This window comes from Labrus mixtus, chromosome 2, assembly GCF_963584025.1.
Source record: "Labrus mixtus chromosome 2, fLabMix1.1, whole genome shotgun sequence".
NCBI classification, from domain to species: Eukaryota; Metazoa; Chordata; class Actinopteri; order Labriformes; family Labridae; genus Labrus; species Labrus mixtus.
The window spans coordinates 22,786,000-22,808,754 of record NC_083613.1 but is presented as its reverse complement, the minus strand read 5'-3'; the positions used below and the strand labels follow the sequence as shown (position 1 = coordinate 22,808,754).

The 22,755-nt window shown below is 39.9% G+C and overlaps 2 protein-coding genes across 2 annotated transcripts; one reads left to right on the top strand and one right to left on the bottom strand.

Moving 5' to 3' along the window:
* Positions 1 to 975: 975 nt before the first annotated feature.
* Positions 976 to 18,889, bottom strand: gatb (glutamyl-tRNA(Gln) amidotransferase, subunit B). The gene is made up of 13 exons (XM_061056964.1): positions 18,564 to 18,889; positions 16,116 to 16,269; positions 15,904 to 16,017; positions 10,992 to 11,190; positions 10,394 to 10,516; positions 10,152 to 10,265; positions 8,371 to 8,455; positions 7,306 to 7,350; positions 6,796 to 6,988; positions 6,426 to 6,559; positions 1,695 to 1,773; positions 1,444 to 1,578; positions 976 to 1,351 (listed from the first exon to the last, which is right to left on the bottom strand). The coding sequence occupies exons 1-13, from the start codon at positions 18,767 to 18,769 to the stop codon at positions 1,226 to 1,228; spliced, it is 1,707 nt and encodes a 568-aa protein (XP_060912947.1). The 5' UTR covers positions 18,770 to 18,889; the 3' UTR covers positions 976 to 1,225.
* Positions 18,890 to 18,908: 19 nt separating this feature from the next.
* On the top strand, positions 18,909 to 20,383 carry dctpp1 (dCTP pyrophosphatase 1). The gene has a single exon (XM_061056976.1). The coding sequence runs from the start codon at positions 18,957 to 18,959 to the stop codon at positions 19,503 to 19,505; it is 549 nt and encodes a 182-aa protein (XP_060912959.1). The 5' UTR covers positions 18,909 to 18,956; the 3' UTR covers positions 19,506 to 20,383.
* Positions 20,384 to 22,755: the final 2,372 nt, after the last annotated feature.

Here is a 22,755-nt window from a genome sequence, read left to right as displayed (position 1 = left end):
AGCAGGCACCTCGTTATAACCTGTTCTACCCTCTACCCCTATATATCCCCAGTAGATCCCTAAGGTCTTCTTGTTGTCCCTTGGGTCCATCTGAAAACTGAAGGTGAGTGTGCCTTTGTATTTGTGGCTCTAACAATTTGAAACACTCTTCCATTGTGATTATGTTCGGCAGCATCCTTTGATGCTTTTAAAAGGAGCTTAAGACACCTTTTTAAGTTGGCTTTTGACCATCTGATGTAATTTGTACAATTGTGTTGGGTTTATTATAATTTGTTATTGTTATTATAGCTATTATTATCATAATGTTTCTTTATGAAGCAGTTTGTGACCCTCTTCTGTGAAAGGTGCTATACTAACTAAACTTTACTTACTGTTCAGCAGACACACTGGCAGTCTGCAAAGATGTAGGTGCAACATGGGTGAGTGGGTGCTGAAAATATTGCCAATTACTAACTCTCAAAACAAAGCTTACTGGCAATTATAATTGGAAAATACTGAAAGATTAGGACATCAAACAATTAGCATAAAAATTGTGCAAAATATCTGAAACCAGAAAAAAACCTTTTCAATGCAACGCTGTGTAGTACAGATGTAATGGCAGGCTTCAACCACCAGAGGGCGCTCATTGATTGCTCTGCTGCCTGAATGTCTAAATAGGAAGCAGGGTTTGTGTTGCCTGTCTTGATAAGAGAGCATTATGTCAAATCAGCAATTTCCTCTTCTGGGATTTCCAGGCCTTATGAATGTCCATAATAGCCAATAAGGCAGAGGACAATGGATTATAAATCTATATTTAAACGGCTATAATGAGTCACAAGCAAGAAATCATTCTTGACTTCCATACTTTTTTTTTAAAGAATTAGATTGTATTTTTTTCCGCCAGACACATAAGGCCCTTCATACCTTATTTACATGTATTTACTGTTTCTGAATGACTTTTCTCCTCCCAAAAAAAGTAGTGATACAAAACTGCCATTTGGTATTCATCTTAAAAGCTTTATTACTTTTCAAACACAAACATAAAGTTCTTTTTTCAGTACTTACAAAAAGGTCAACCTCTCAAAAGTACATCTTCAGCTTGACCATCAATAGTTTCCTCTTCACACAAGACCACTTACTTCAATATGACATGGACTTAAGTTATATAAAACGTTACTTTCATATAGTTAGTCTTTCATAAAGTTCACAAATGCCATGATTTGGCTCCAGCAGAACAGTCTGTCCTTCATGAAGTCTTCTCCTGTAACATTTTTCTCACTATAACTGGGTCAGCTCGGCCTTTGGTCTCTTTCTGAACCAGTCCCATCAGCTTGTTCAGAACCTTCTTGTTTCCATTCCTGATGGCCTGAACCTACAGAAAGGCGCAGCAGACACAGTCTTAAACCCCGGGAAACCAAAACAAACAATGTATTTCCACATGAGAACTGTTATATTAACCCTCACCTCATCAGGATGTGAGTTCACCACCTCCTGGCAGATACTTTGCAGCTGTGATGTGTCACTAACAAGACCTAAGTCCTGCTCATGGATGATCTGCGAGGCCGTCTTACCTGATGAAACCCACATCTCCTGAAACACCTGAGAAAACCAGGAAGTGAAACGTGAGAACTGAATGCACACAAGCCTTAGCTGGGCTGTTTGTTTTGAGTGATGGATAGAAGGGGATGATTGTATGGTCTGTGCAGCTGTCTGACCTGCTTGGCAACCGAAGAGGAGATGTGTCCTGTTTCCATGAGCTCCAGCAGCTCAGACAGGGCAGAGGGAGAGACGGGGCTGTAATCAGATGAAAAGGGAATTTAATTACACTTTAATAGATGTAATGAAGAATTACGGATATAAACGGAGGAGGAGAGGAGAGGGAAGGAGTGGGAGTGTCAGGCTGCAATTTGAAAATTGCCTATGATATCTTTGTCTCTCTGTCGTCTTGTTTATTCTCCAGGCTACCAGAAGCACAGAATCAAAGAGCCTGTCAGAATATATTAAAAAGAGACAGTTTCATTCACTGTACTGCAGGGCAAACAGCCTGTCTCAGTTCAATCTTCACCAAACATGGCATAGTCATTCAGAGAAAGCACGTAGATGAAGAGTATCCATCTTTACAAACACAACTCAGTTTGTCCAGCTGTTAATGTGCCTATTAAAGGATTGATTGATAACTGAACCTGAGGGGGTATTTTTGCAGTTACCATGGGTAACAAGAAAACTGAACTCAGACAAAGTTATGATTCTACTTCTAAACTTATTAAGGGCACCTTTCCATACACACTCTCTTTATCATGAAAGATGGAAATCACAACACTCTTTCTCCGTACATTGTTTAATTTCCTGTTCCCAAAGGTTTAACTTTTGACATAGCTTAAAGTTATTAACTTAAAAGAAATAATTACTGTTTGAACAACTTTCGTTATCTACATCTGGTAAAGTTTCAGTAAAAAAAACAACGACCTAAAAGTTGTAATTATCTTTTTAAATTGCCATCTTAAAGCTCCTTGATTGTCAGTTTGGGTTGATTTTGGCGCCCCCCTTGTGGACAAACAGATTCCATTAATATCTTGCTCATCTTATCCAGTAAATGTGTCAGTATTGCCTTTTTAACAAAAGAGGTTATCTTTCTGTTTTCAACAGACAAACAGGTCACTCATCGTAAATCTTTATTAAGGAAAACAAAACAAAAAAAACGGCTGTTTTGGCAGCGTGTTGCTAAATGTCTCATCTGACACCTAAAATTAACTAAATATGTTGTTGCTGATGGTCCCATTGCTTTTGTAGGTCATATAGAGACATTGGTATTAATTTCAGACTTTTTCATAACCAGCTTAAAACTCCTCGAGGGAGCTTTAAAGAAAAGTAATAAACGGTTTAAATGACCGACTCATATCTGAGGGATGTTTGAAACTAAAGATCACACATTTCATGGTTAAGTTAGGTTAAAGTGGTAAAGTAAGCCTAAAGATTCTTTTCACAACATGTCAAGGGGTTTGACCTCTGTTCTATTTTTTAAGTGATGCATTATGAGCATGAGAGGCAAAAAGAGGGTTAGATATGTAACACAGAAGAGATTAGATACAAAGATTTGAACAAAAACACAAACATGCATCCTTCAGAAAACATTTCAATATCTTTGACTTATACATATAAAATACAATAAAAAATACACAAAATGACATTTCTCTGAGTCATTCTGTCTCTGTATCTCCTCTGCCTGCTGCTTTTAACAGTCCTGCCGACCACTTGTTGTTTTTCTTTAACTCTCCTCATTTCAACCAGAGCGACTGCAACATGCTGCATAAATAAACACAAGCCACTCTGTGGTTTACTCACACACACAAATAAATGTTTTCAACAGTCTGGGAATGAAAGATAAAGTAAAGCTCACAGCATGTGCGCTGACGTCAGTATACACTGGTTTCATCTTTATTTGCTCTAGAACGACTCACAGACAATTATTCCAAGAAACTAGAATTTTCTATAACAAGAGTGTTGCTCTGAACTGAACAAAAATGGAAAATCTTTGTCCAAATTTTCACAATCTGAACGATCTACAATTTATAAGTTGCCGAGTTGGACTCTATAAGCTGAAGTTAAGTTTCTAAAGTTGTGATCTTTTTAGAGAGCTTAAGTTCAAGCTTCAGACACATTTGAGCAGCTCTTTTTTATTAAGCTGCAGTCACTAATCAACTGAATTTTAAATAAAATTTTAAAAAGAATTGAGTTGAATAAGTCTCTGATATTTAACCTCAGTGTGCGGTAAACAGAAACAGTTCGAGGTAACTGAGTTATTTTTTCGTAGCCGTTGGCTGGATAAACATCCGAATACTTCTGAAGCTTGAGTGAGAAAGGTATCATGACAGCTCAAGCAAAATATATAAAAGGAAACTTTCATTCAATTTCACGAGTGTTTTGGAACATTTACAAAACACACCATGTTCCAGCTAACAGCGGAGAGTAATCAAAACAACACCTTCTTCTAAAAAATTATGATTCCACAAATGTAATTGGATTTGTCAAAAACAGGCTTTTACTCTGAAGGGCTGTCAGACTGTTGCAGAGGTTTTCTCTGAAAATAAGGAATTATAGGAAGACTTATGAACCCACACTTTATCGCTGTATAGCGTGTGAAGAGGTCATCTGTAGTTATTAATACGAAGAATCTAATAAGGCTTTATGCTGATCAACCAAATGTGTAACATCCAAAGCTGTTCTTAGATATTTGATCTCATTCATGTGGATATGTTAGCATATTTTGGGGGGCTTTTTATGCCTCTTTTCTAGAAATAGGACAGTGGACAGAGCCAGAAACTGAGCAGAGAGATAGAGAGTGGGGAAAGGAGCCACAGGTCAGATTTGAACCCGGGCCGCCTGATGGAGGACCAAAACTCTGTACGTGGGGCGTGAACCAACCACAAGGTCACCAGCATCCAATGTTGTCATATTGTAAGATATTTAACTTGACAATATAAAATGTTATTATGATCATTTTTACGTACAGGGAAAGGCTTGTATTTGTGGCTTAAGGCTCTGGATTTAAGTGAAAACCTTTTCTGGTAACAAAAAGAACAGTTTAATTACTTTTTATAGATTTTACATGCATCTCTTACTGAGCACCGGCTGTTGTTAATGGTGTCCAGGTTGTAAAAAGTAGGAACCCCAAAATTAGATCGATTTTTTTTTGCGATAAAACTCATTCAGACTGAGGCTTTTCTTAATTCAAATTGAAGCCAGTTTGGGTATACAACATAATAAAAATCTATAGAACCGACCACATTCATGAAAAGTCCAAAGAAAACATCAACTCTTTTTAATCAATAATATTTCATCAACACTAGAAAAAAAGTGTGTACCAGCTAGAACTAAGGTCACTCTAGCAGCAGCTGCATGAAAGCTTCATTCAAAGGAAGGGGAGTGGGGTAGAGACGCTGACTTGATGTACTACGTTACAGAAAAACATTATGAGTTGCAGAGGAGAAATGATCCTAGCTGCAGTATGGAACGTGATAACGTAACATTCAACGAGACAAAAATGTTTGTTAAAACCACAATTTATTAATCACTTTATTGAAAGCTCTTGTTAGCAAATCCCCTGCAGCAGTTAATGTTCATGCCGTGCCGTGATATCCCCTTCTTTTGGCCGCTGAGTCAATTTCATCAGCCTGACTCCAACTTCACTGAAGCCTGCGTGCCAATGATGCACGCTGCCAGCACTCCCTCCACTTCCCCGTACTCCTCCATATGTTCTAAGTTTTCTGTGCTTCTTATTTGACTATGATTTAATGTTCATGCATGTGTTTATCAGGTTGGTCTCAGATCTCCCTTCTTGCCGTTGGGATTGTTTTTTGAAAAGCTGCAAGCTAAATCTAAAAACAGCAAAGCTTTGCAAGCCAATCTCTGTACAACCAACCATCTGCTCTAAATGGTTAAATCCCTGAGGTGAGTGTCTCAGACTTGAGCTTGGCAAATAAAGATAAAAAAACTATAGAGCTTCACTTTTTACGGAAGTTTTGTTATACTGTTTTACAGACAGTGAAGAGGTAATGAGGACACGAGGGGGAGAGAGATGAAGAGGAAGGTACCTGGCCAGAAGTTGGGCGTTGTTGCTCATGGTCAGCACCTTTAATCAAGCTGCAACTAAACAGCGCTGAAGATGTCTGAAGATGCTCTTGAAACTGCCAAGAGCTCAACTTCAGGCTCAAAAAGTAAATTAAACAGCCTGCTCCAAAAACAAAACAGTTTAGACCTCTTTTGCATGTATCCTTTCATGACAACTGTACAGAGATGCGATTTTTTTTTTTTAATAACCCACTTATCTAAATTGTATTTTGGGTTACATTAATGTATAATTAAAGGGAATCCTACAGTCACAGATGCTAGCTGTGTAAGTGTTCTCTCAATTAATAACATTTAATTTGTGTATTTAGAGATAGGACAGAGGATAGAGTCAGAAATTGGGGAGCGAGAGAGAGTGGGGAATGACATGCGGGAAAGGAGCCACAGGTGAATTTGAACCCGGGCTGCCCGCTTCAAGGACTATAGCCTCGGTACATGTGGTGCACGCACTCTTAACCCCTTAGCAGTTAAGACAAAATAGAAGTCCTGAACTTAAATACTAGGTTGCTTTATTTATCAGAGGATGCCATTGGGCTGAAAGCTTTTTCACTATTTGACCAAAAAATGTAAAAATGACCTTCCAATAAAGCCTTCTCCCCATGGGTGACTTTTCCTCCACCTGCCTGCCACAACTGAAACACACATTTCAGAAAAAGCATTCAAAGGAACAAAGAAAGCAAAGCTCAGAGCAGTCATGTGCTGGGGCTCTGACATCTAAGACCTGAGCCTTTGCAGCAGAATGGTGCTGCACTCTGGGGCTGTGGTGGCATTATGTGAACGAAAAATAATAAATATCTGAAAAAAGTATCTGTGTGTCTCACCTCTGGTTCACGCTCATGTCTTTTTGTTTGAGGTGACCCAACAGCTCATTTGTCACCCAGCCAATAACCTTCCTCGGCTCCTTGTTGGTTGCCTTCAGCACCGCCTCAAAGTACTCCACCAACCCGTCCTCATTCTGCAACAAAAAACACTTTAAATAAACTTATGATTGCTCTGCTTGTGTATTATCTAATTAAGATTATGTCAGCCCAGCGGAGTCCAGCAGTACACAGCTGCCTGCTGAACCGCACCCAAGCCCTGCTTGGACTGGATCAGATGGCAATTAAAAGAGAAAGATGCAGGAAACAGACTTTAGAGAGGAAATACACTTTTCTCTCTCTCTGCTTTTTGCTTCCACCCACTTAAACTCACCACCAGAGTGAAGCTGTGCTCGGGCAGGATGCCGTACGTCTCCACCAGCCTGTCTCTTTTGACGCTGGGTAGCTCTGGCAGCCTTTCTCTTATCTTCTGCACCACTACCGCCTGGCTCGCATCAACGCCAGTGGGCAGCGATGCGTTATCCTCGTACACAATCAGAGGGGGCAGGTTGGGCTCAGGCATAAACCTGAAAAAAAAAGGAAGGTGGTGGGGGGGGGGGGGGGGGGTGTTTATCAGCAGTGCAGGTAAAGGTTAGGTTGGCTTTTGTCTGGTACCAATAGGTTCCCTCCTTAAAATCAAACACACACACACAAACACACTGACGGAGGTCCAGAGCTCGAGTGGCATCTCTTTACTTTTGACCATCTCGTTGCCACTCATAGGCTCTTCTTTTAAGGAAGGACACAATCTTCTTCTCATGTCTGAATTTCACGTCAAAGACGCCGGACTTTCCTTGACAACATAAGCACAGATAATTCCTCAGAGCCTCAATCCCACACTCACCTGTAGTCCTGAAGACCCTCTTTGTCCCTCATAGGAATGGTCCCCCTGGGCACAAAGATGTTAAAATCATGAGAAGAGATCAAGATTCTGATTTTAAAAGCAATCGAGTGAAATGTTTCAAAAACTAAAAAAAAAACATGTAAACAGGAAAAGAGAACAACAAAAATCCCACAGCACTTTATTTTCAAAAACTCTGAATGGATTTATTTTTATTGCTATTTAGACCTTAAAATTCCCTTCAATGTGCATGACATCAAGCCTTCATCCTTCCTGTGTTTCTTGATTTCCACATGGAACTGCAGTTAAATACGTGATGTGATTAACACAGGTAATCAATATGTTGATCAACAGAACATCAATTAGCAACATAATAAGTTCAGAGTGTAGACAATTTTCAGGGTGAGTGTTTTCTGCAATAGTAAATTTAAATTTCTTCGGTTATAGGACCGTTGGTAAAACAAAACAGACTTTTTAATTTGTCAACGAACATATGAGAAATTGCAATGGGCATATTATGATTTTTTGGAGATGTGAAAATAATCAGCAGATCAACCAATACAGAAGAGGCCCACTAGTTGCAGTTCTAGCTGTTCATCTGTTGCATTACAGCTGATCACAAATGAATTCATCACATCGGGAACAACTAAATAGATAGATTTCAATTCAGCCAGGCTGCCTGAAAAACAGATTGGTAGCTACCTTCTCTGGGATGGGAACAGACTTTTTTAATGGGATGGAAAAGAAAAAGCCAATCATATGCTTCAGGGTCTTTTCTCGGACATGCAAGGCCTCATGGGAAGGAGGCAAAGCACAAGAGGATGTTTACGGCCTCAGCTGTGTGCGAGCCGCCTCAGCCTGCGAGCTCATAAAGCCTGTGAGTAACACACCGCTCACAGATAACACAGGCTGACAGCAGCATCCAAATGGCTCTATTCATCATGATTACTATGATGGTTCCTCCTCAGCAAAGCGCGGGACTAATGAAGCCGGCAGAGATCCCAGGCAGAGCAGGTTGTTATAACTGAAGCCTGGCATCATGTGGCCCAGGCTCTGTCATCCTCTTACCCTGATTTGGAGTCATACGCCCTGGTCTCATTTTGCACCGTCCCCCCTCTCTGCACGACATCGATCTGTCTCTTGATTTCGTAGTCTGATGATGGAAAAGACAAAATGAACACAAATACAGACGCTTTATTCAATACCTGCAGTGCACACAGATATAATTTTGTTTGTTAAATGCCAAACATCTGCTGTGATTCACTGGCAGTCCTCAGGTCTCTGACTGCTGCCACGTTATAACTGTGATAAACGATGTGTTTCTGCACGACTTTTAAATACCAATTCAGCAGCAGTAAATGTGTTACAACTTTATTGAGAAATAATTCATGCACAGTGCCACTGTAAGTCAAGGGGTGCTTGAAAACCTGCATGTGAAATCCTGAGGTTTCCTGCTGGCTGAGGCTCTTTATCCGCGTTCTAAGTGAAGCTCAATCAACAGTCAGTGAAAGCTGAGTCGACATAAAATCTATGATTTTTTAAGTGAGTAGCTGCGAGAAGCCAATTGAGCCCCACATGCTGCTTTAATGCAGCTACAATGTTCCTGACTGGTTGTCAGTCTTTAACTGATGCTTCACAAGTTTTTGACAACAACTGTCATTATGTTTTCTTTCTTTTCAATAGAACACAAATTATAGCTTAAAGCTTAAAAGCGAGACCAATTTCAGTTTTTGTTGCACTTGGCAGAAAGAATACTGAAGAAGTGTGTGGACGAATGTGTTTTTTTCGTTCTCTTTTTAAATGTTTAGTCGTTAGTAGTGCGGTTGTCAAGACCACCCTAACTGAGACCAGAGTGCTCCGAGTACGAGACAAGACGAAGACATTTAGGGATCTAGACAGAGTCAAGCCCAAGACCAAGAGGCCATAAATATCAATGAAAAATCATCATCATGTGTGCAGCGGCTGTGTCAGCCGTAACCGGGGAATAAAAATCAAATCATGAATTCATTGAAGTTAGTTGTTCTTTTAGAAAGAAGTGTTTTCCTTCTTATCACAGTAATGAAGTTAAAATGGCCAAGTCTTGATTTAAAATCCGGAGTCCGCCCAGTCCGACACCGAATAAAAATGCTTTCGATTCCGAGACCTTCAAGAGGTAGTCTTGAGACCAAGACCGATTTTGAGTACTACAACACTAGTCATTGGAACAACTACTTAGATCTTTAATTGATGAAAGGTAGCTAAATATCTCCTTGAGATTCTTTCATTACAAGTAAAAGTTTTGCATTGAAATTATAATTACTAAATAGTTTTTTTTTTACCAAAAGCCCATACAAACATTATATGTGACTATTTTCTTAAAAGCATTTAAGTAAAAGTACTGGTAAAGCATTAATAGGTTAAATACAATATGTAACAGTGTTATAATAATAAAGAATATGATTATTGTTTTTGCACGACAGACTGTTGTAGACTGTCAATGTGGAGCTCATTAAAAACATTTTCTTCTACTGCTGACAAGTTCAGTCTCTCACAGTGATTCATATTTTATTAGCTAATCATATTTTCTGTATGTGATATATCATCAGTGAAATCTGAAAAATAACAAGTGGGATTCAATCTTTAAAATCTGACTCTCAATAATAAAGCAATAAGAACATCGGTATGTCCCAAGATGTAAATTTTTCTGTTAGTAAATTACCTCAGTAAATGAACCTACCTAGCTGTATTTTACCACAGAAAATCTCTTACATGTTCATACATTCTTCCAGACTTGTAGCACTTCAGATTGAACAGTGGTCATGCTACCCTCCCGCTATCCGTCTGTTAACCTAATATCATATGGTGCTTACCTATAGCTCTGGCCAGGTACCGGACACTGTTGATGTTCTTCACCTCGGCTCTGATCCCCAGAGGCTCGCCTGGTTTGTGGACGGACACGTTGGCATCTACTCTCAGCTGTCCCTCTGTGGGGGAAGGCAAGACGATTTCTGAGTTGGAAATAGGCTTGGGGTGGTACAGGTATAGCAGCTCAGCCCAGGTTAAAAAAAGAAAAGGACGGCAGAGAGATAGAGACAGTGAGTGATATCCATACCTGACATGTTGCCTTGACAGGTGCCCAGAGCCTGCAGGATGAGCTGAAGCTCTCTGACAGCTGCAGCAGCCTCCTCTCCACAGCTCATGTCTGGCTCCATCACCAGCTCCATTAGGCCTACACCTGACGCATGTGAAGACATCTGTGTTTAACATCTCTGAGGTATATACTCGACAGAGTTATGTTGCAAACCTCAAGAGAATTTATACATTTAAATCTAAAGACGCCGCTTCCCTGCCAGTATTTAAAGAGAAAGCTGGTTTGAATCAATTCCTTTCAATTAAATTAATTAAAGATAGAGATTAGACTAAAAAAAGTTGGTGATATATTTACTGTATTTAAAGAATGCTCAAACAGTAGTAATTCATTTATTAAGGACTACTATATGCTGCACAGATTGTCTGAGCTCTTGTTCAGTTCACAGTAAAGTAGAATGTTAAACCAGTGCAAAATATCCGTCTCATTTATGTTACAGAGGAAGAAGCTTCATGCATACCATTCTTTCTGTATTTTTGTTCATTGATTTAACCATTACAAAAATAAGGAATATTCCTGGACTTAAATCTTAGGGCACAGCCTGATCCTCTTCCAACATTACCTGCTCTGTTCAGGTCTATAAGTGTCTGGCTGCGGAGCTCATCGTGGAGACTCTTGCCGCTGTCCTGCTCCAGCTGGATCTGTATGATGTTCACAGTTTTTCTGATCATCTGGCTCCTCTTCTTCCCTCCGAGGAGGCTGTAAGTCAGCGTGCCATCTCTTGCAATGGGCTGCCGCTGCTGAGTGATCTGGTATCCAGCCTGAAATCACACAAAAAAAAAGAAAAGAAAAAGAAACATCAGCTTGATATGAGGGAATTCTGTGCTGTAAGACTCTATGCAGCAGGGTGGAGCAGTAATTGGGGATATCATGCTGCACTGGTATGCAAATTAAAAAAAAATCCAGCTACTATAGAAATCAAGAAGAAATATACAATGGCATTTTTTAAGCTTTTGAAAAATCTATTAGGAGCTGATAAACATCTGGTTTATTTTTTTAAGACCTCTCGGTAATATTGCCTGAAACCAACATGTTAACACACAGTGCAGATTATGTTGGCCTTCAATATGTATATTTTATTCTAATTAAATTCATTATTACTGTTAATGTTTATTCGAACGAATGGGCATATTTTAGAGTTGTCTGGTGGTTTTTAGATGCCATTGCATGCTATAGTACAAGTAGTAGTTTTAAGGTACATAATACTAGGGATTCGGGTCGTTAAGTGTCTTTGTCAATTCATTCAGCACTTTAAGTAAGTGGGGCTAAATGATCCCTCGTGTTATGTCAACAGAATGTTCTCTTTTCAACAAGAACTTCACCAAAATATGCAGGATAAAGATGTTACTTTCTGGAGTCTAACATTTAAATTCTATTTCGGTGACATACCAGTGATGAATATGCTGCAGTCAGTGCCATGAGTCTATGTGTAAAGGTCAGAGAGGCAGCCTCAATTAAGCCCGGTGCTTCCTGATTGGCTGCGCTGTCATTACAATGCAGAAGCAGGAGTGCTGCTGCTGCTGCTGCTGCTGCCATTTCACTCAAGGTTTTCTCCTCGCTTAAACCATGGGAATAAATATTTCACTTGCTGCTCAGTTTTTTTTTTTTTCCCTTTCTAAAAGAATCTGCTGCCCTGAGTATTAATTCAACACGTTACTATGGCAACCACACCACAAGAACCACACATTCATCATACTTATGCTAAAGAGAGTGTGGGAGAAAGGGAGTCGCTGGCTTTCTATCTCAATGTGTCTGATGTACACAATCAAGATTCCCTCCTTTAAAAGAAGACATAACAGACTATTGGGGATTTTATTCTCTTCTTTTTTTCTGTTCTTTATGGTGGATGTCATCTTTAAATCTGCCGGATTTTGTTAGCACTGTTGCAGCTTTTTGAAAAATCCCCTGATTCTTACTTACTGCTTCCATCTTTTCCTGAGTTTTGTCTCAGCGGTTGTCAATACTGCCTCTGCTGCTGCCTGAAGCTGTGATACTGTACATCAGGGAGCATGTGTATAAGGGAAGATTACTTGCATTTCCTGCTTAATAAATCAGCTCTGGTTGCTATATTACACAGGGGGAGGCAAGTGTGATGTTAATAAGGTCTTGGTAGCCACATTAAGTTCCCTGATTACACCCTTAAAGCAGATTGAGCAGCCCTAATGAGCAGTCATATCCAAAGTTACTGATGCATGCCTGCTCATATACTGTACCTACAGGATAGAACACAAACACACACACACTCATAAACTTGTTTCCATTTTGTGTGAGCTGCTGAGTCATTTTATGGAATATTTTCAAAGTCTCTAAACAAACCAGCCTCCGTTGGTCACCTCATTACTTGCTCCCGCACGTAGATCTTCTTCTCAGCCTCCCACACAGGTCACAAAAACATCCATTCAAACTCTCATTAAAACACATGTCAGAGCTTCACAAGCCAAGGCCCCATGTGTTCATTTGTAGACTTAATATCTAAAGGAAACTGTAATGATTTGCTTTAGCTGGTTTGTTAGTGTGGAGCTGTTGAGGCGTGTTATTAAACGGCTGTTAAAACTCTGTATACAGTATGTGTCTCCATTGAAAGAAGGGCCGCTGTTTGGGCGGCGACATTAATCATTTAATGAGCAACCGTAGTGTTTTACAAAATGCAATCAGGGATTTCGAGCGGAGCATATCAATAATGTAGAACACAATTTACAAATGTATTTTTCAAGGGCGGGATCATTTCTGCCTCATTCCTACATCAGGTTGGAATATCATGAGCATGGATTACACCCAAATTTTGGGTCAAGATTGTAAAAATAAAATAATTACCATCATCTTTAAGGCAACTCTGACATCAGCCTATCAAGCTAATAGTCAAAACAACACAGGGCTGATGACAGAAATACAAACTAAATGTGTATCAGCCATGCAACGGAAGTTAATTTGCAACAGTGTCGATTTAAAAGTCAAATACAGGTTCAGACTCAACCTGCTGTCAGGTGATGTTCAGAAATCTCTGAAAAAAAAAAGTGTAATCCGCTATTATCCTCCCTGCTGTGTGTCAACACCTCAGAATTATTCCAGAGGAGGTGATGCAATCTTGGGTAAACACACAATAGAGTGAGAGAAACTCTACAGTAATCTCTGCACTTCTGGAGGGGATTTTTTTTTTCCGCAATTCCAAGATACATAGACCTCCTGGGGTGAGATAATGTATCCCTACCATGGGGATTAAAGTATGTCGGGCTGCATTTTTGTGATAACCAGTAAGTCTGTGAATTAATAAACAACATGTTAAAAAAAAAAAAAAACTTCATCTATCACGATCTGCAGAAAACTGTGTTGCTCCATCGGCTTTATCAATGACCTCTCACAATAAACTCAAGTTGGCTGCAACATTAAAGGAGAAACTGAGGAAACAAATCAAAGGCAGACGGGATTTATATCAGTGCAATACAGTGATACAAACAGCACCATAGAAATACCTGCTGAACTTATTTTCCTTGTATTGCTTGCTAATTCTTCATGAGAGCGCTCTCATTTGGACAGTTTCTACGAATACTACCAAAAGAAAAGTCAATCTCTCCCTCCAGTTCTTCACGCCACTATTATCCACCTTATTACCTTGCCCCCAAAAGCTGTTTCCCCCAGAGTTTGAAAATTAACAATGCTTAATTCTCTAACATGTTTTTTTCTTCCATGAATTTTCTTGACTCATGAGAGGAGGTCTCTCCGGAGGAAAAAGTGGCTGCAGAGTTACAATGACATTTTCATTCTCCGTCTAAGCCTGAAAATGTCACTCATAATGGCAGTAAAATTACCCTGAGGCTCTGAGCAGTGGCAAAACCTGTCTTTGCGAGAAGCCCATTACAGAGAACAAAAGTGAACATCACTTTGGGAAGCCTGTTAACTGGAAATATCAGTATTCAACAGAACTTTTGTAGGAATAGCCAAGACCTCTTCCTTAGCAGCCTGTTATGTGGCTCATCTTTCATATTGTTTCATACATACAGAAAGTACTAACCACTCAGTCCCTTATCATGAGGACTGATTCCCCAAACACCCTGTTTACAAACATGTATGTTCTGATTCTTGAGTCTTAAACAAAAATTTCAAAACAGCAAAAAGAGGATTTTTAAAATCTGGAATAAATCTTTTTTGACACAAGAGCAAAGGGCTGCATGATCAATCGTAAAAAAGAAATCACGATTTCAATAGATGCAAATATGCGTTTTAAATTTTGTCTTTTTAAGGTTTATTTTTGGGCTTTTTATGCTTTGATTTAGATATAGGACAGTGGATAGAGTCAGAAATCGGGGAAAGAGAGAGCTGGAAACAACATGCCAAAAAGGAGCCACAGGTCGGATTTGAACCAATGCCGCCCGCACGGAGGACCACAGCCTCCGCACATGGGGCGTGAACACTAACTATTGAGCACCCCGCGATCTCATTTTTTTAATGACGGCGATTCACTTGCTCGTATTTCCCTATGCATTCAGAACAATTCACCTGTTCACTTATTTGCTTCCCAACTATCCCGGTTGCTTTATCAGTTACACTCACACAGCGTAAAGCAGAACACACATTTAATCCATGAATCAGGCCATAGACTAGCCTCTGATTCTGCCTTGTTTACTTTAAGTACTCTACAATAAGTAAGGAGAAGAAATGTACTTTCAGGAGACTTTCAGTTAAAGTCCAGTTTTTTATTATACACTGGGTTACAAAGCTCTAGGCAGCACATATTTTTATTTGAGTGCAAGAAATGTTTTTGTGGGAAAACAAAAATGAAAACCAATCAAATAAATAAGAACAATTTAGTTAAACCCTGCTTCAAATTATAAAAAAGAAGCACCTACCCTGAGAAAGAGATTTAACTGAGGTCAATTAATGGCTGAAGATCTGAGTCATCTCATTAAAACATTTTCCACTATTTTAATTTCATACCATGGGAGACAGTTTATAATCAAATTGACCATGCACAGAACTGTTTAGAAAAACACAACCTGGAGTTTTTTATGACCTCGATAATTATCTAAAGTATGGGCAGAAGATAAATCTTAATCCAAGTAATCAGTCAAAGTACAGAGAAAGGAAATGGTCTGTGGATAATGTAAAAATAGAGGTGCAGTGGAGGAAATAAGCTGAGTGAGTGAAAAAACATTGGTCATTTTCTTTAACAGCTTTCAGTGTTATTTGTCTGTATGTTCAGCAAAAAAGGTTTTTTTTTGCTGCTTCAGCTAGAGTAGCTCACAATTTCAATTAGAGCTTATGGCCGGGTGAGTTCACTGGTAGTTTTGGGATGTAAAAGCTGGAGGAAGCTTCTATCAAAGCGAAAGCACTGAAGCAGCATGATGTGCAGGACAATAGTGTCTCTATACTGCAGTTTGTAAGATAAGGTAACCCCCTCACACCCCACTACTGCCTGCCCTGACACTCCAACACCTATTCAACTCACAGAAAGTCAGAACAAGGACAGAAAAACTCACTGGGAGGTCGGCGTAGAAGTAGTGCTTTCTGTCAAAAACTGACTTCTTGTTAATGGTGCAGTTAAGAGCCAATCCTGTCATCACAGCTGCCTCGACACATCGCTTGTTCAGGACCTAGAGACACACAGGGAACGTTACACGATGACCTGACAAGAAAGCAATCCCAAAGAGAACGGGTTAACTTTGTTGGAAATAGGTTAGACAACACTTACGGGTAATGTGCCAGGTAAGGATGCATCAAAGAATGACACCAGGGAGTTTGGAGGTGCCGAGAAGCGAACCCGTGAGCCGGAGAATAGCTTGGTGTTGGAGTTAATCTGGGCATGGATTTCCAGGCCTACAACTCCCACCAGCTGCTGGGGAGCACTGAAGCAGAGAGGAGCAAGATAGGGCCAGAAAATCAGCGAGAAAAGTGGCAGTGTAGCATGGAAAAGGAAAATACTTGTTTCTCTCTGCCTGACTACACACACCAGATCTAAGCAGGCTATGAGTATGTGTGTGCAGTGTTCACACTTTTAAAGTGGCAAAGTAAATCCACTGAAGAGAGTCAGTGTGAGTACTAAATACTTGCTCTATGTGGACACTGTTGTGCAAAGCAAAACAGTTCAAAGAAGGAAATAAAAAAACAGTTGCTTAGGATTAGAACAAATTGCAATGCTGGTGAGAAAGCTAATTTTTTATAAACACATTTTTGTTCCTCTTTTTAAACAAACTACTGTCTTAGTTACTTTGTCATTTAATTACATAATTGTATCATTTACCATAATTATACATAGTGGATAAAAAAATCCACTGGTTCAATTTAGACGTAAGGTTTAACTTGGAATGAACCCTTAAAGGACACAGTAACTCACATATTGTTTAAATGGGTACTGCAGTCCAAATTCAAAACATTGGAGAGAGCTGTCTCCCCCCCAACCCCGCTTCCCAAGAGGTGATGCGCTCTCAGGTTGCCATGTCATGGACACGGAAGCTTCAGTGTTTAGCCAGCTCTGCATCCTCTCAATGATTTTATAAACTACTTTTCGTCAATAACTTTTCTGCACTCTTGTTAAGCACTTTGAACTGCAATTTAATTTGTCTGAAAGGTGCTATATAAATAAAGTTTGATTGATTGATTGATTGCATCCGTCTTGAAACCTTTCTGCATTCTTATCTCTCTCCATTTTTCAAAAAGCATCCCAAGTTTTTATCCTACTTTTATCCCGTTTCTTGTTAGGTCGGGTAGTTTCAGTAATATCTGAACTAGTTTTGCTTGCCCTCTTCCATCACTGCAACATCTGTTGGTTTTCCGTGATAACTGATCTCATATCTGGCAAACCGAGGGACGTCCAAAACAGTGTGGGGGTGCCTTAAATCTTCCGTATTAGTCAAAACAAATACAGACCATTCTGGACCAGAAACTGGCTGCAGCATTGTTGTCAGAGAAGCCAGCACTTCAACATCAACTTTCAACTTTATTAAAAAGAAATTGTAACTCCATAAATCTTGTACATAAAAAGTATGCTGCTGTCTATGGTGTCCTGCTTAGTGTGTGAAAACAGATATCTTCAGAGTCCATTATTGAGGCGGTTTGAGGGCTTGACACTCGAAAAATAATCTCAACAATGACCTGATTAACCAAATTCTTGTTGTGTAACAATTTGACGTAGATGGACGTATATGCAATATCATTTTTTTTTTTTTACAAGTTTGATTTTTTGGCCTTTTTGTCTTTGTTAGATATGAAAGCTGACGAGAGGCAGGAGAAGAGAGCGGGTATGACATGTAGCAAAGGTCCAAGGTCGGAGTTGAAACCACGTCCGCTGCGATGAGGACTATAGCCTCTGTACATGGGGTTCAAATAATAACCGCTAGGCTATCTGGCACCCCGTACCTTTGCAAAATTAAAGCACTAGTCTTAAAACTAGATGGGACCTTTTTCAGAGCTAATTTAAGGGTTCCATAAAAGTCATATTTTTTATATATATTGCTTTAGAGATGCATCTCTTATACCCAATAAAGTTACATTCAAACACGTTAAATATATAAACAATGGACAGATAATACATCTTTTTGGATGGTCCCTGGGGGACAGCTCAACCGAGAAGGGCTTGAGGACTACAAATTTTCAACACAATGCTTTTAAACTTGAGGCTTGGAGTTTAAAAGGACATAAAATGTATTATCTTGCAAGAATGGAGAGAATAAATATGTACACCAGATATATGTGTGTTGGAGGTCTAAGTACTCATAAAAGGATAGGATTGTAACTACTTGGGAAAAACAAACAAAAAGATGCTACAGTAATAAATTACAGAAAACCAAGTATTCAGTGTTTTTGGAACTTCGTCAATATTTGGGACTATTATAGGCCACTCTATAGCACAATATCTATAATTCTAATGTCTTCACTGCTCATAAAATGATCTGTTTAATACCCAGTGAATAAGGTATCCCTTTAAGGTAATGTGAAACAGGTGTGATTTGGATAATTTCACAGACGTGCTCAAAACGTGGCGAACCATAATGACACTTGAGCTTTAATTCACGGGTTTTTAAGCTTGGCCGACTCAACAATTTGACCGAAATATGATGTACTATAGCTTACATAGCCTACAAGTTCGTATAGTAGTGGGACAGGTTTGGGCTATCACAAAACAAACAGCAGGTTCACATACCTTTCCGCTCTCCGCTGCGGCTGACTGTAGCATCTTGAGCTCGTTGTGCCAATTCGTCTAATTGCACGTGAGGCTTTTGGATACAATGTCGATATTTGTTTATTGATATTATGTAGCAGCTCACTTGCTGCCACTGAGGGGGCAGCCATGTTGAAATGTTCTGATGGAGATGGGAGTTGTAGTTTTTTTAAAGAAACATTTGACATCTACTTTAAGTCGCCGGGTCTCCGAATAGAACTACAACTACCAATCTTACTGAGATCCCGGTTTCCGTCATAACCTGCATCATTTCCGTTCGGACAACTGGCGGGACTTCTCCACATGTTAGTTGTTGAGCAGATTGTTTTATGTGTTTTTTTTTTTTACTGACATTGCTACTAAAACAAACACAACATGATGGCTACAAACGGAAATGGAGCTGCTGGAATAAACGGTGACGTGCAATCGGCGTCTTCAATGAACGACGCTTTTGCAGTGAAGAAACACTCCGGGTCGGTCAATGGGGCCGCAGCCGAGGACTCGTGTCACTCCAAGCAGCAGAACGGAGAAGACAAGAAGGCCGACCGGTTCTCTTTCAGCGCCGAGCCCACGGTCGAGGACATCAGGCGAATGCAAGCAGAGTTTACGGACGAGCGGGACTGGAACCAGTTCCACCAGCCCCGCAACCTGCTGCTGGCCATGGTCGGAGAAGTGGGTGAGGTGTCGGAGCTCTTCCAGTGGCGGGGCGAAGTGGCGGAGGGCCTGCCGGACTGGACCGATTCGGAGCGGGAGCACCTGGCGCACGAGCTGAGCGACGTGTTGATCTACCTGGTGGAGCTCGCGGAGAAGTGTCGCGTGGATCTCCCACAAGCTGTGCTGCGTAAAATGGCCTTAAATCGATTGAAATATCCCGCCAGCAAGGTGCACGGATCGGCCAAAAAGTACACCGAATACAAGGACTGAGTGTGTGTGTGTGTGTGTGTGTGTGTGTGTGTGTGTGTGTGGAGGCAGGGATGTTAAAGAGAGACTCTGGACCTGCTGTTTACTGAACACTTTATTATAGGTTCAAATGACTTTTTCCTCGGTTGACTTGTTGCGTGACTATCTGAATGCTTTTAGCTTGGTGTGTTCCTTCTGATACATTTTCTAGCCCTAGACCAGGGGTGGGCAACTGGCGGCCCGGGGGCCACATGCGGCCCCCTTCAACCCTCAATGTGGCCCTCAGGTCAATTTTGACATATCAATTAATTGGAAACATGAAGAAAACATGACTAAATATGCCATGAAATCATGAAAACCAGAAATATGTCCATAATAATATTTGATCATTGGTATATGTTGAGATAAATTTGAGACATAATTGACTGTAATCGTTTTTGTATTCTACAATTTGGCCCCCCTGGCAGTGAGAATTAAATGAATGTGGCCCCTTGCTGTGACCAAAGTTGCCCACCCCTGCCCTAGACGATATATCGGCTTTTATTGAGGGTAACTTTTAAAATTGTACTTTTAGTCTTGATCATTGATGAGGGGAAACTGCACAATATGCTGCTGTGGTAGCCCACCTCCTCTGCCTTCGAGGGTATTTGTAAGAATATATTTTTCACATTTAAAAAAGTTTGAGCTTGATTACATTTTCAAAGCGTGGATAAGTGAGTTTGTTGGTTTGAAGCAAGATGATTAATGATCCACACCATCCCTTGGTGAAGTGGAAATATTCATTATTTTGTCATTACCTTTTGTTCATTTATCTTCATTCACCATTAGGTTTCGGTAAACTTGTCCTCAATTTTGTTTACTGCTCACATATTTTTCCCAAAGTAAATGCTGCTTTGATTCTTCATGAGTGTCTTTTTTTTTTACTTTGTCAGCTGTTAAACGATGTTTGTGATGGGATCAGTAGTCCGAAGGTAAGAGCTTCACACCATTTCAATAGTTAGATAAATGTTCTGCTAATACAATAGTCCTAAATAAAATCCTACTCTTATGACGGTAAAGACTTCCATTTATGGTTGACTCTTATTCAGACCTGTATGTACTCAGTTTTGATTAATTGGAGACTGTAGTCTTAGGAAACAGATCGACATTCAAAAAACTTCTCCCACACTACAAATCAGTGGCCAAAGTTAAATGTAATAGTAGATCATAATTAACTGAATAACAGTGAACTGCATTTCTGTTGTGTTTTTACTCAACGGCCTTGGACTGGAGTTATGACACTCATAACCCGCTTTCACAAACATACACACACTTCATGGTATCATTTCTGGGATTCCTTGTTTTGCTGAAGGACACATCTAAGAGCTGGGGATTGAACCATCTAACCTTGCAAATTTAGAGCCCAACCCATTCCACATCCTAAACCCACAGAGAGTTGATGTAATAGTTTACTGAGAGCTCCTAACCCTCTTATTTAAATCAGCAGGGAGAGAGTGATGGCAAAGTAAGGAGGATTTTGAGCTGGCTCGCCCAAAAATGTCCCACTTGGAATTAAAATTTTGATAGATCTTTGAGCAAAGGCGATAAATTGCGTAACAAATTGGTAAAACACATCTTTGTGTGTTTGTGCACAAGGATTAGAGAGTCCTTCAGTGTAACGGCGATTAAAACGTCGGTCTGATCTTTCATTTGATGCGTTGGGAGACACAAACATTGCCCTCAGCTTTACACTCTGGTATTCACTCAGAAGCGTGAGTCATCCACAGGCTGCGGAAGAGGACGGTCATGCATCACTAAAATGTTGCTCTGTGCGCAAGTGGAGCCTCACATGAAAGTAAACAGCTTTCACTTAAAAAGATATGACACGGCATGCCACATTAAGGATGAGCAATTGTCCACTTTCTTGGTGTTTACCCAAAAAACAACAAAGTCTCTTCTGGCACTGCGATGTGTGAATACATCACTTTGATTTGAAGCTCTTTGGAGTGAGTGTTGTATGAAAAACAAAGTAAGCTCTTCATGGAGTTGAATAAACCCCCAAAAAAGTAGCCTGACAACATCTTTCATGATCATAAATCTTCAGCTCTGACATTACCCTCTACCCCCCCCCCAGGCAATACATGCTCTTAAGCAGAGAATGAAATCCTTTTAGCGTCATTCATAAAATAGCCAGCCAATCATTGCTTTGTGGTTTGAGTTTTGGAATGCAGAGTCAAACACATACAAAGCTATATAACATGAAATATAGAGAACATTTATAGGTGCTTTCTCAATATGTAGACCTGTTCTAGTGGAGTAGTAGCAACCTACAACTACACAGCAAATCAAAATCAAAAAATCGAGCTTGCATCATTGTTTTTTCTACATTTAAAAAAACGTTTTATTTTTTATACTGGAACTTGAGAAGTGTCACACATTTCCACATCAGTCAAATGTACGATAAGACCTTGTAATCCCTGCACTCAGCTCTGACTAAATCAAAAGGGTAAACAATAAAATCTATGTTTGTTTTGATTAGATATCTGCATGCTGCACACACATAAGGCCAGGTGTTAAAGAAAAGTTTGCCTTTTGCTGCACAAGGCCGATATTTCTTTAAAACTCACACTGTCTTTATCTGCCCACTGAAGCTGTGAAGTAATTCTATTAGGAGAATCTGTCTTCATGTTTCCTTACGCTGCAGTAATGGGGATGCTAAGAAATCCTCTTTAAGAGTCTTTAAGACTTTAAGCACACTTAAGAGCTAATATGTAATGTTGGATTCACTGATGGTGAGTGTACTTCTTGACTGCAGCCTACCTGCTTAGAGGAGTCGTCTTACTATAGCTCGAGTAGGCATGTCTTGAAAATGCTTTATGTATACAGCAACGTAATCTGGGTTTTTTTCCAGAGTGCTTGGACTGTTCAAAGCCAACAACAACAACAAAAAGATCTTAAACGGCAAAGTGCATCTCTAACAGCACTGGGTGGTTGTGTCTAATAATATATTGGTTTTTTTTCTTGAAGGTGGGAAATAGATGAATACATGCTATATTACAGTGCAGGCTTAACTCTTACTGCTTGTTCATTTATCAATACAATTTGAACCTTTACAGTTGTTAAAAACTCAAGCTCAAAGTTAGCTGAGGAGGCGTTTGATGTCTTCATCCCTCATGTTTGAATGTTAGGGAGAGAATCTAAGGTTCCTATGTCGCGTTCCCTTGAAAACAGTGCTGAGGGTTTAATTACAGTGAAGTGCTTTGATTAGATTAAATATCAGAGCAGGAATATTCAC

Bases quoted from the DNA above. Each gene is read 5' to 3' on its own strand.
- dctpp1 (XM_061056976.1), top strand. From the start codon at position 18,957: ATGATGGCTACAAACGGAAATGGAGCTGCTGGAATAAACGGTGACGTG.
- gatb (XM_061056964.1), bottom strand. From the start codon at position 18,769: ATGTCAAATGTTTCTTTAAAAAAACTACAACTCCCATCTCCATCAGAA. The intron at 10,517-10,991 runs GTAATGTTGGAA...CACATGCGTCAG, and splicing joins TATAGACCTGAACAGAGCAG to GTGTAGGCCTAATGGAGCTG. The intron at 10,266-10,393 runs GTATGGATATCA...CTTCCCCCACAG, and splicing joins CTGTCAAGGCAACATGTCAG to AGGGACAGCTGAGAGTAGAT.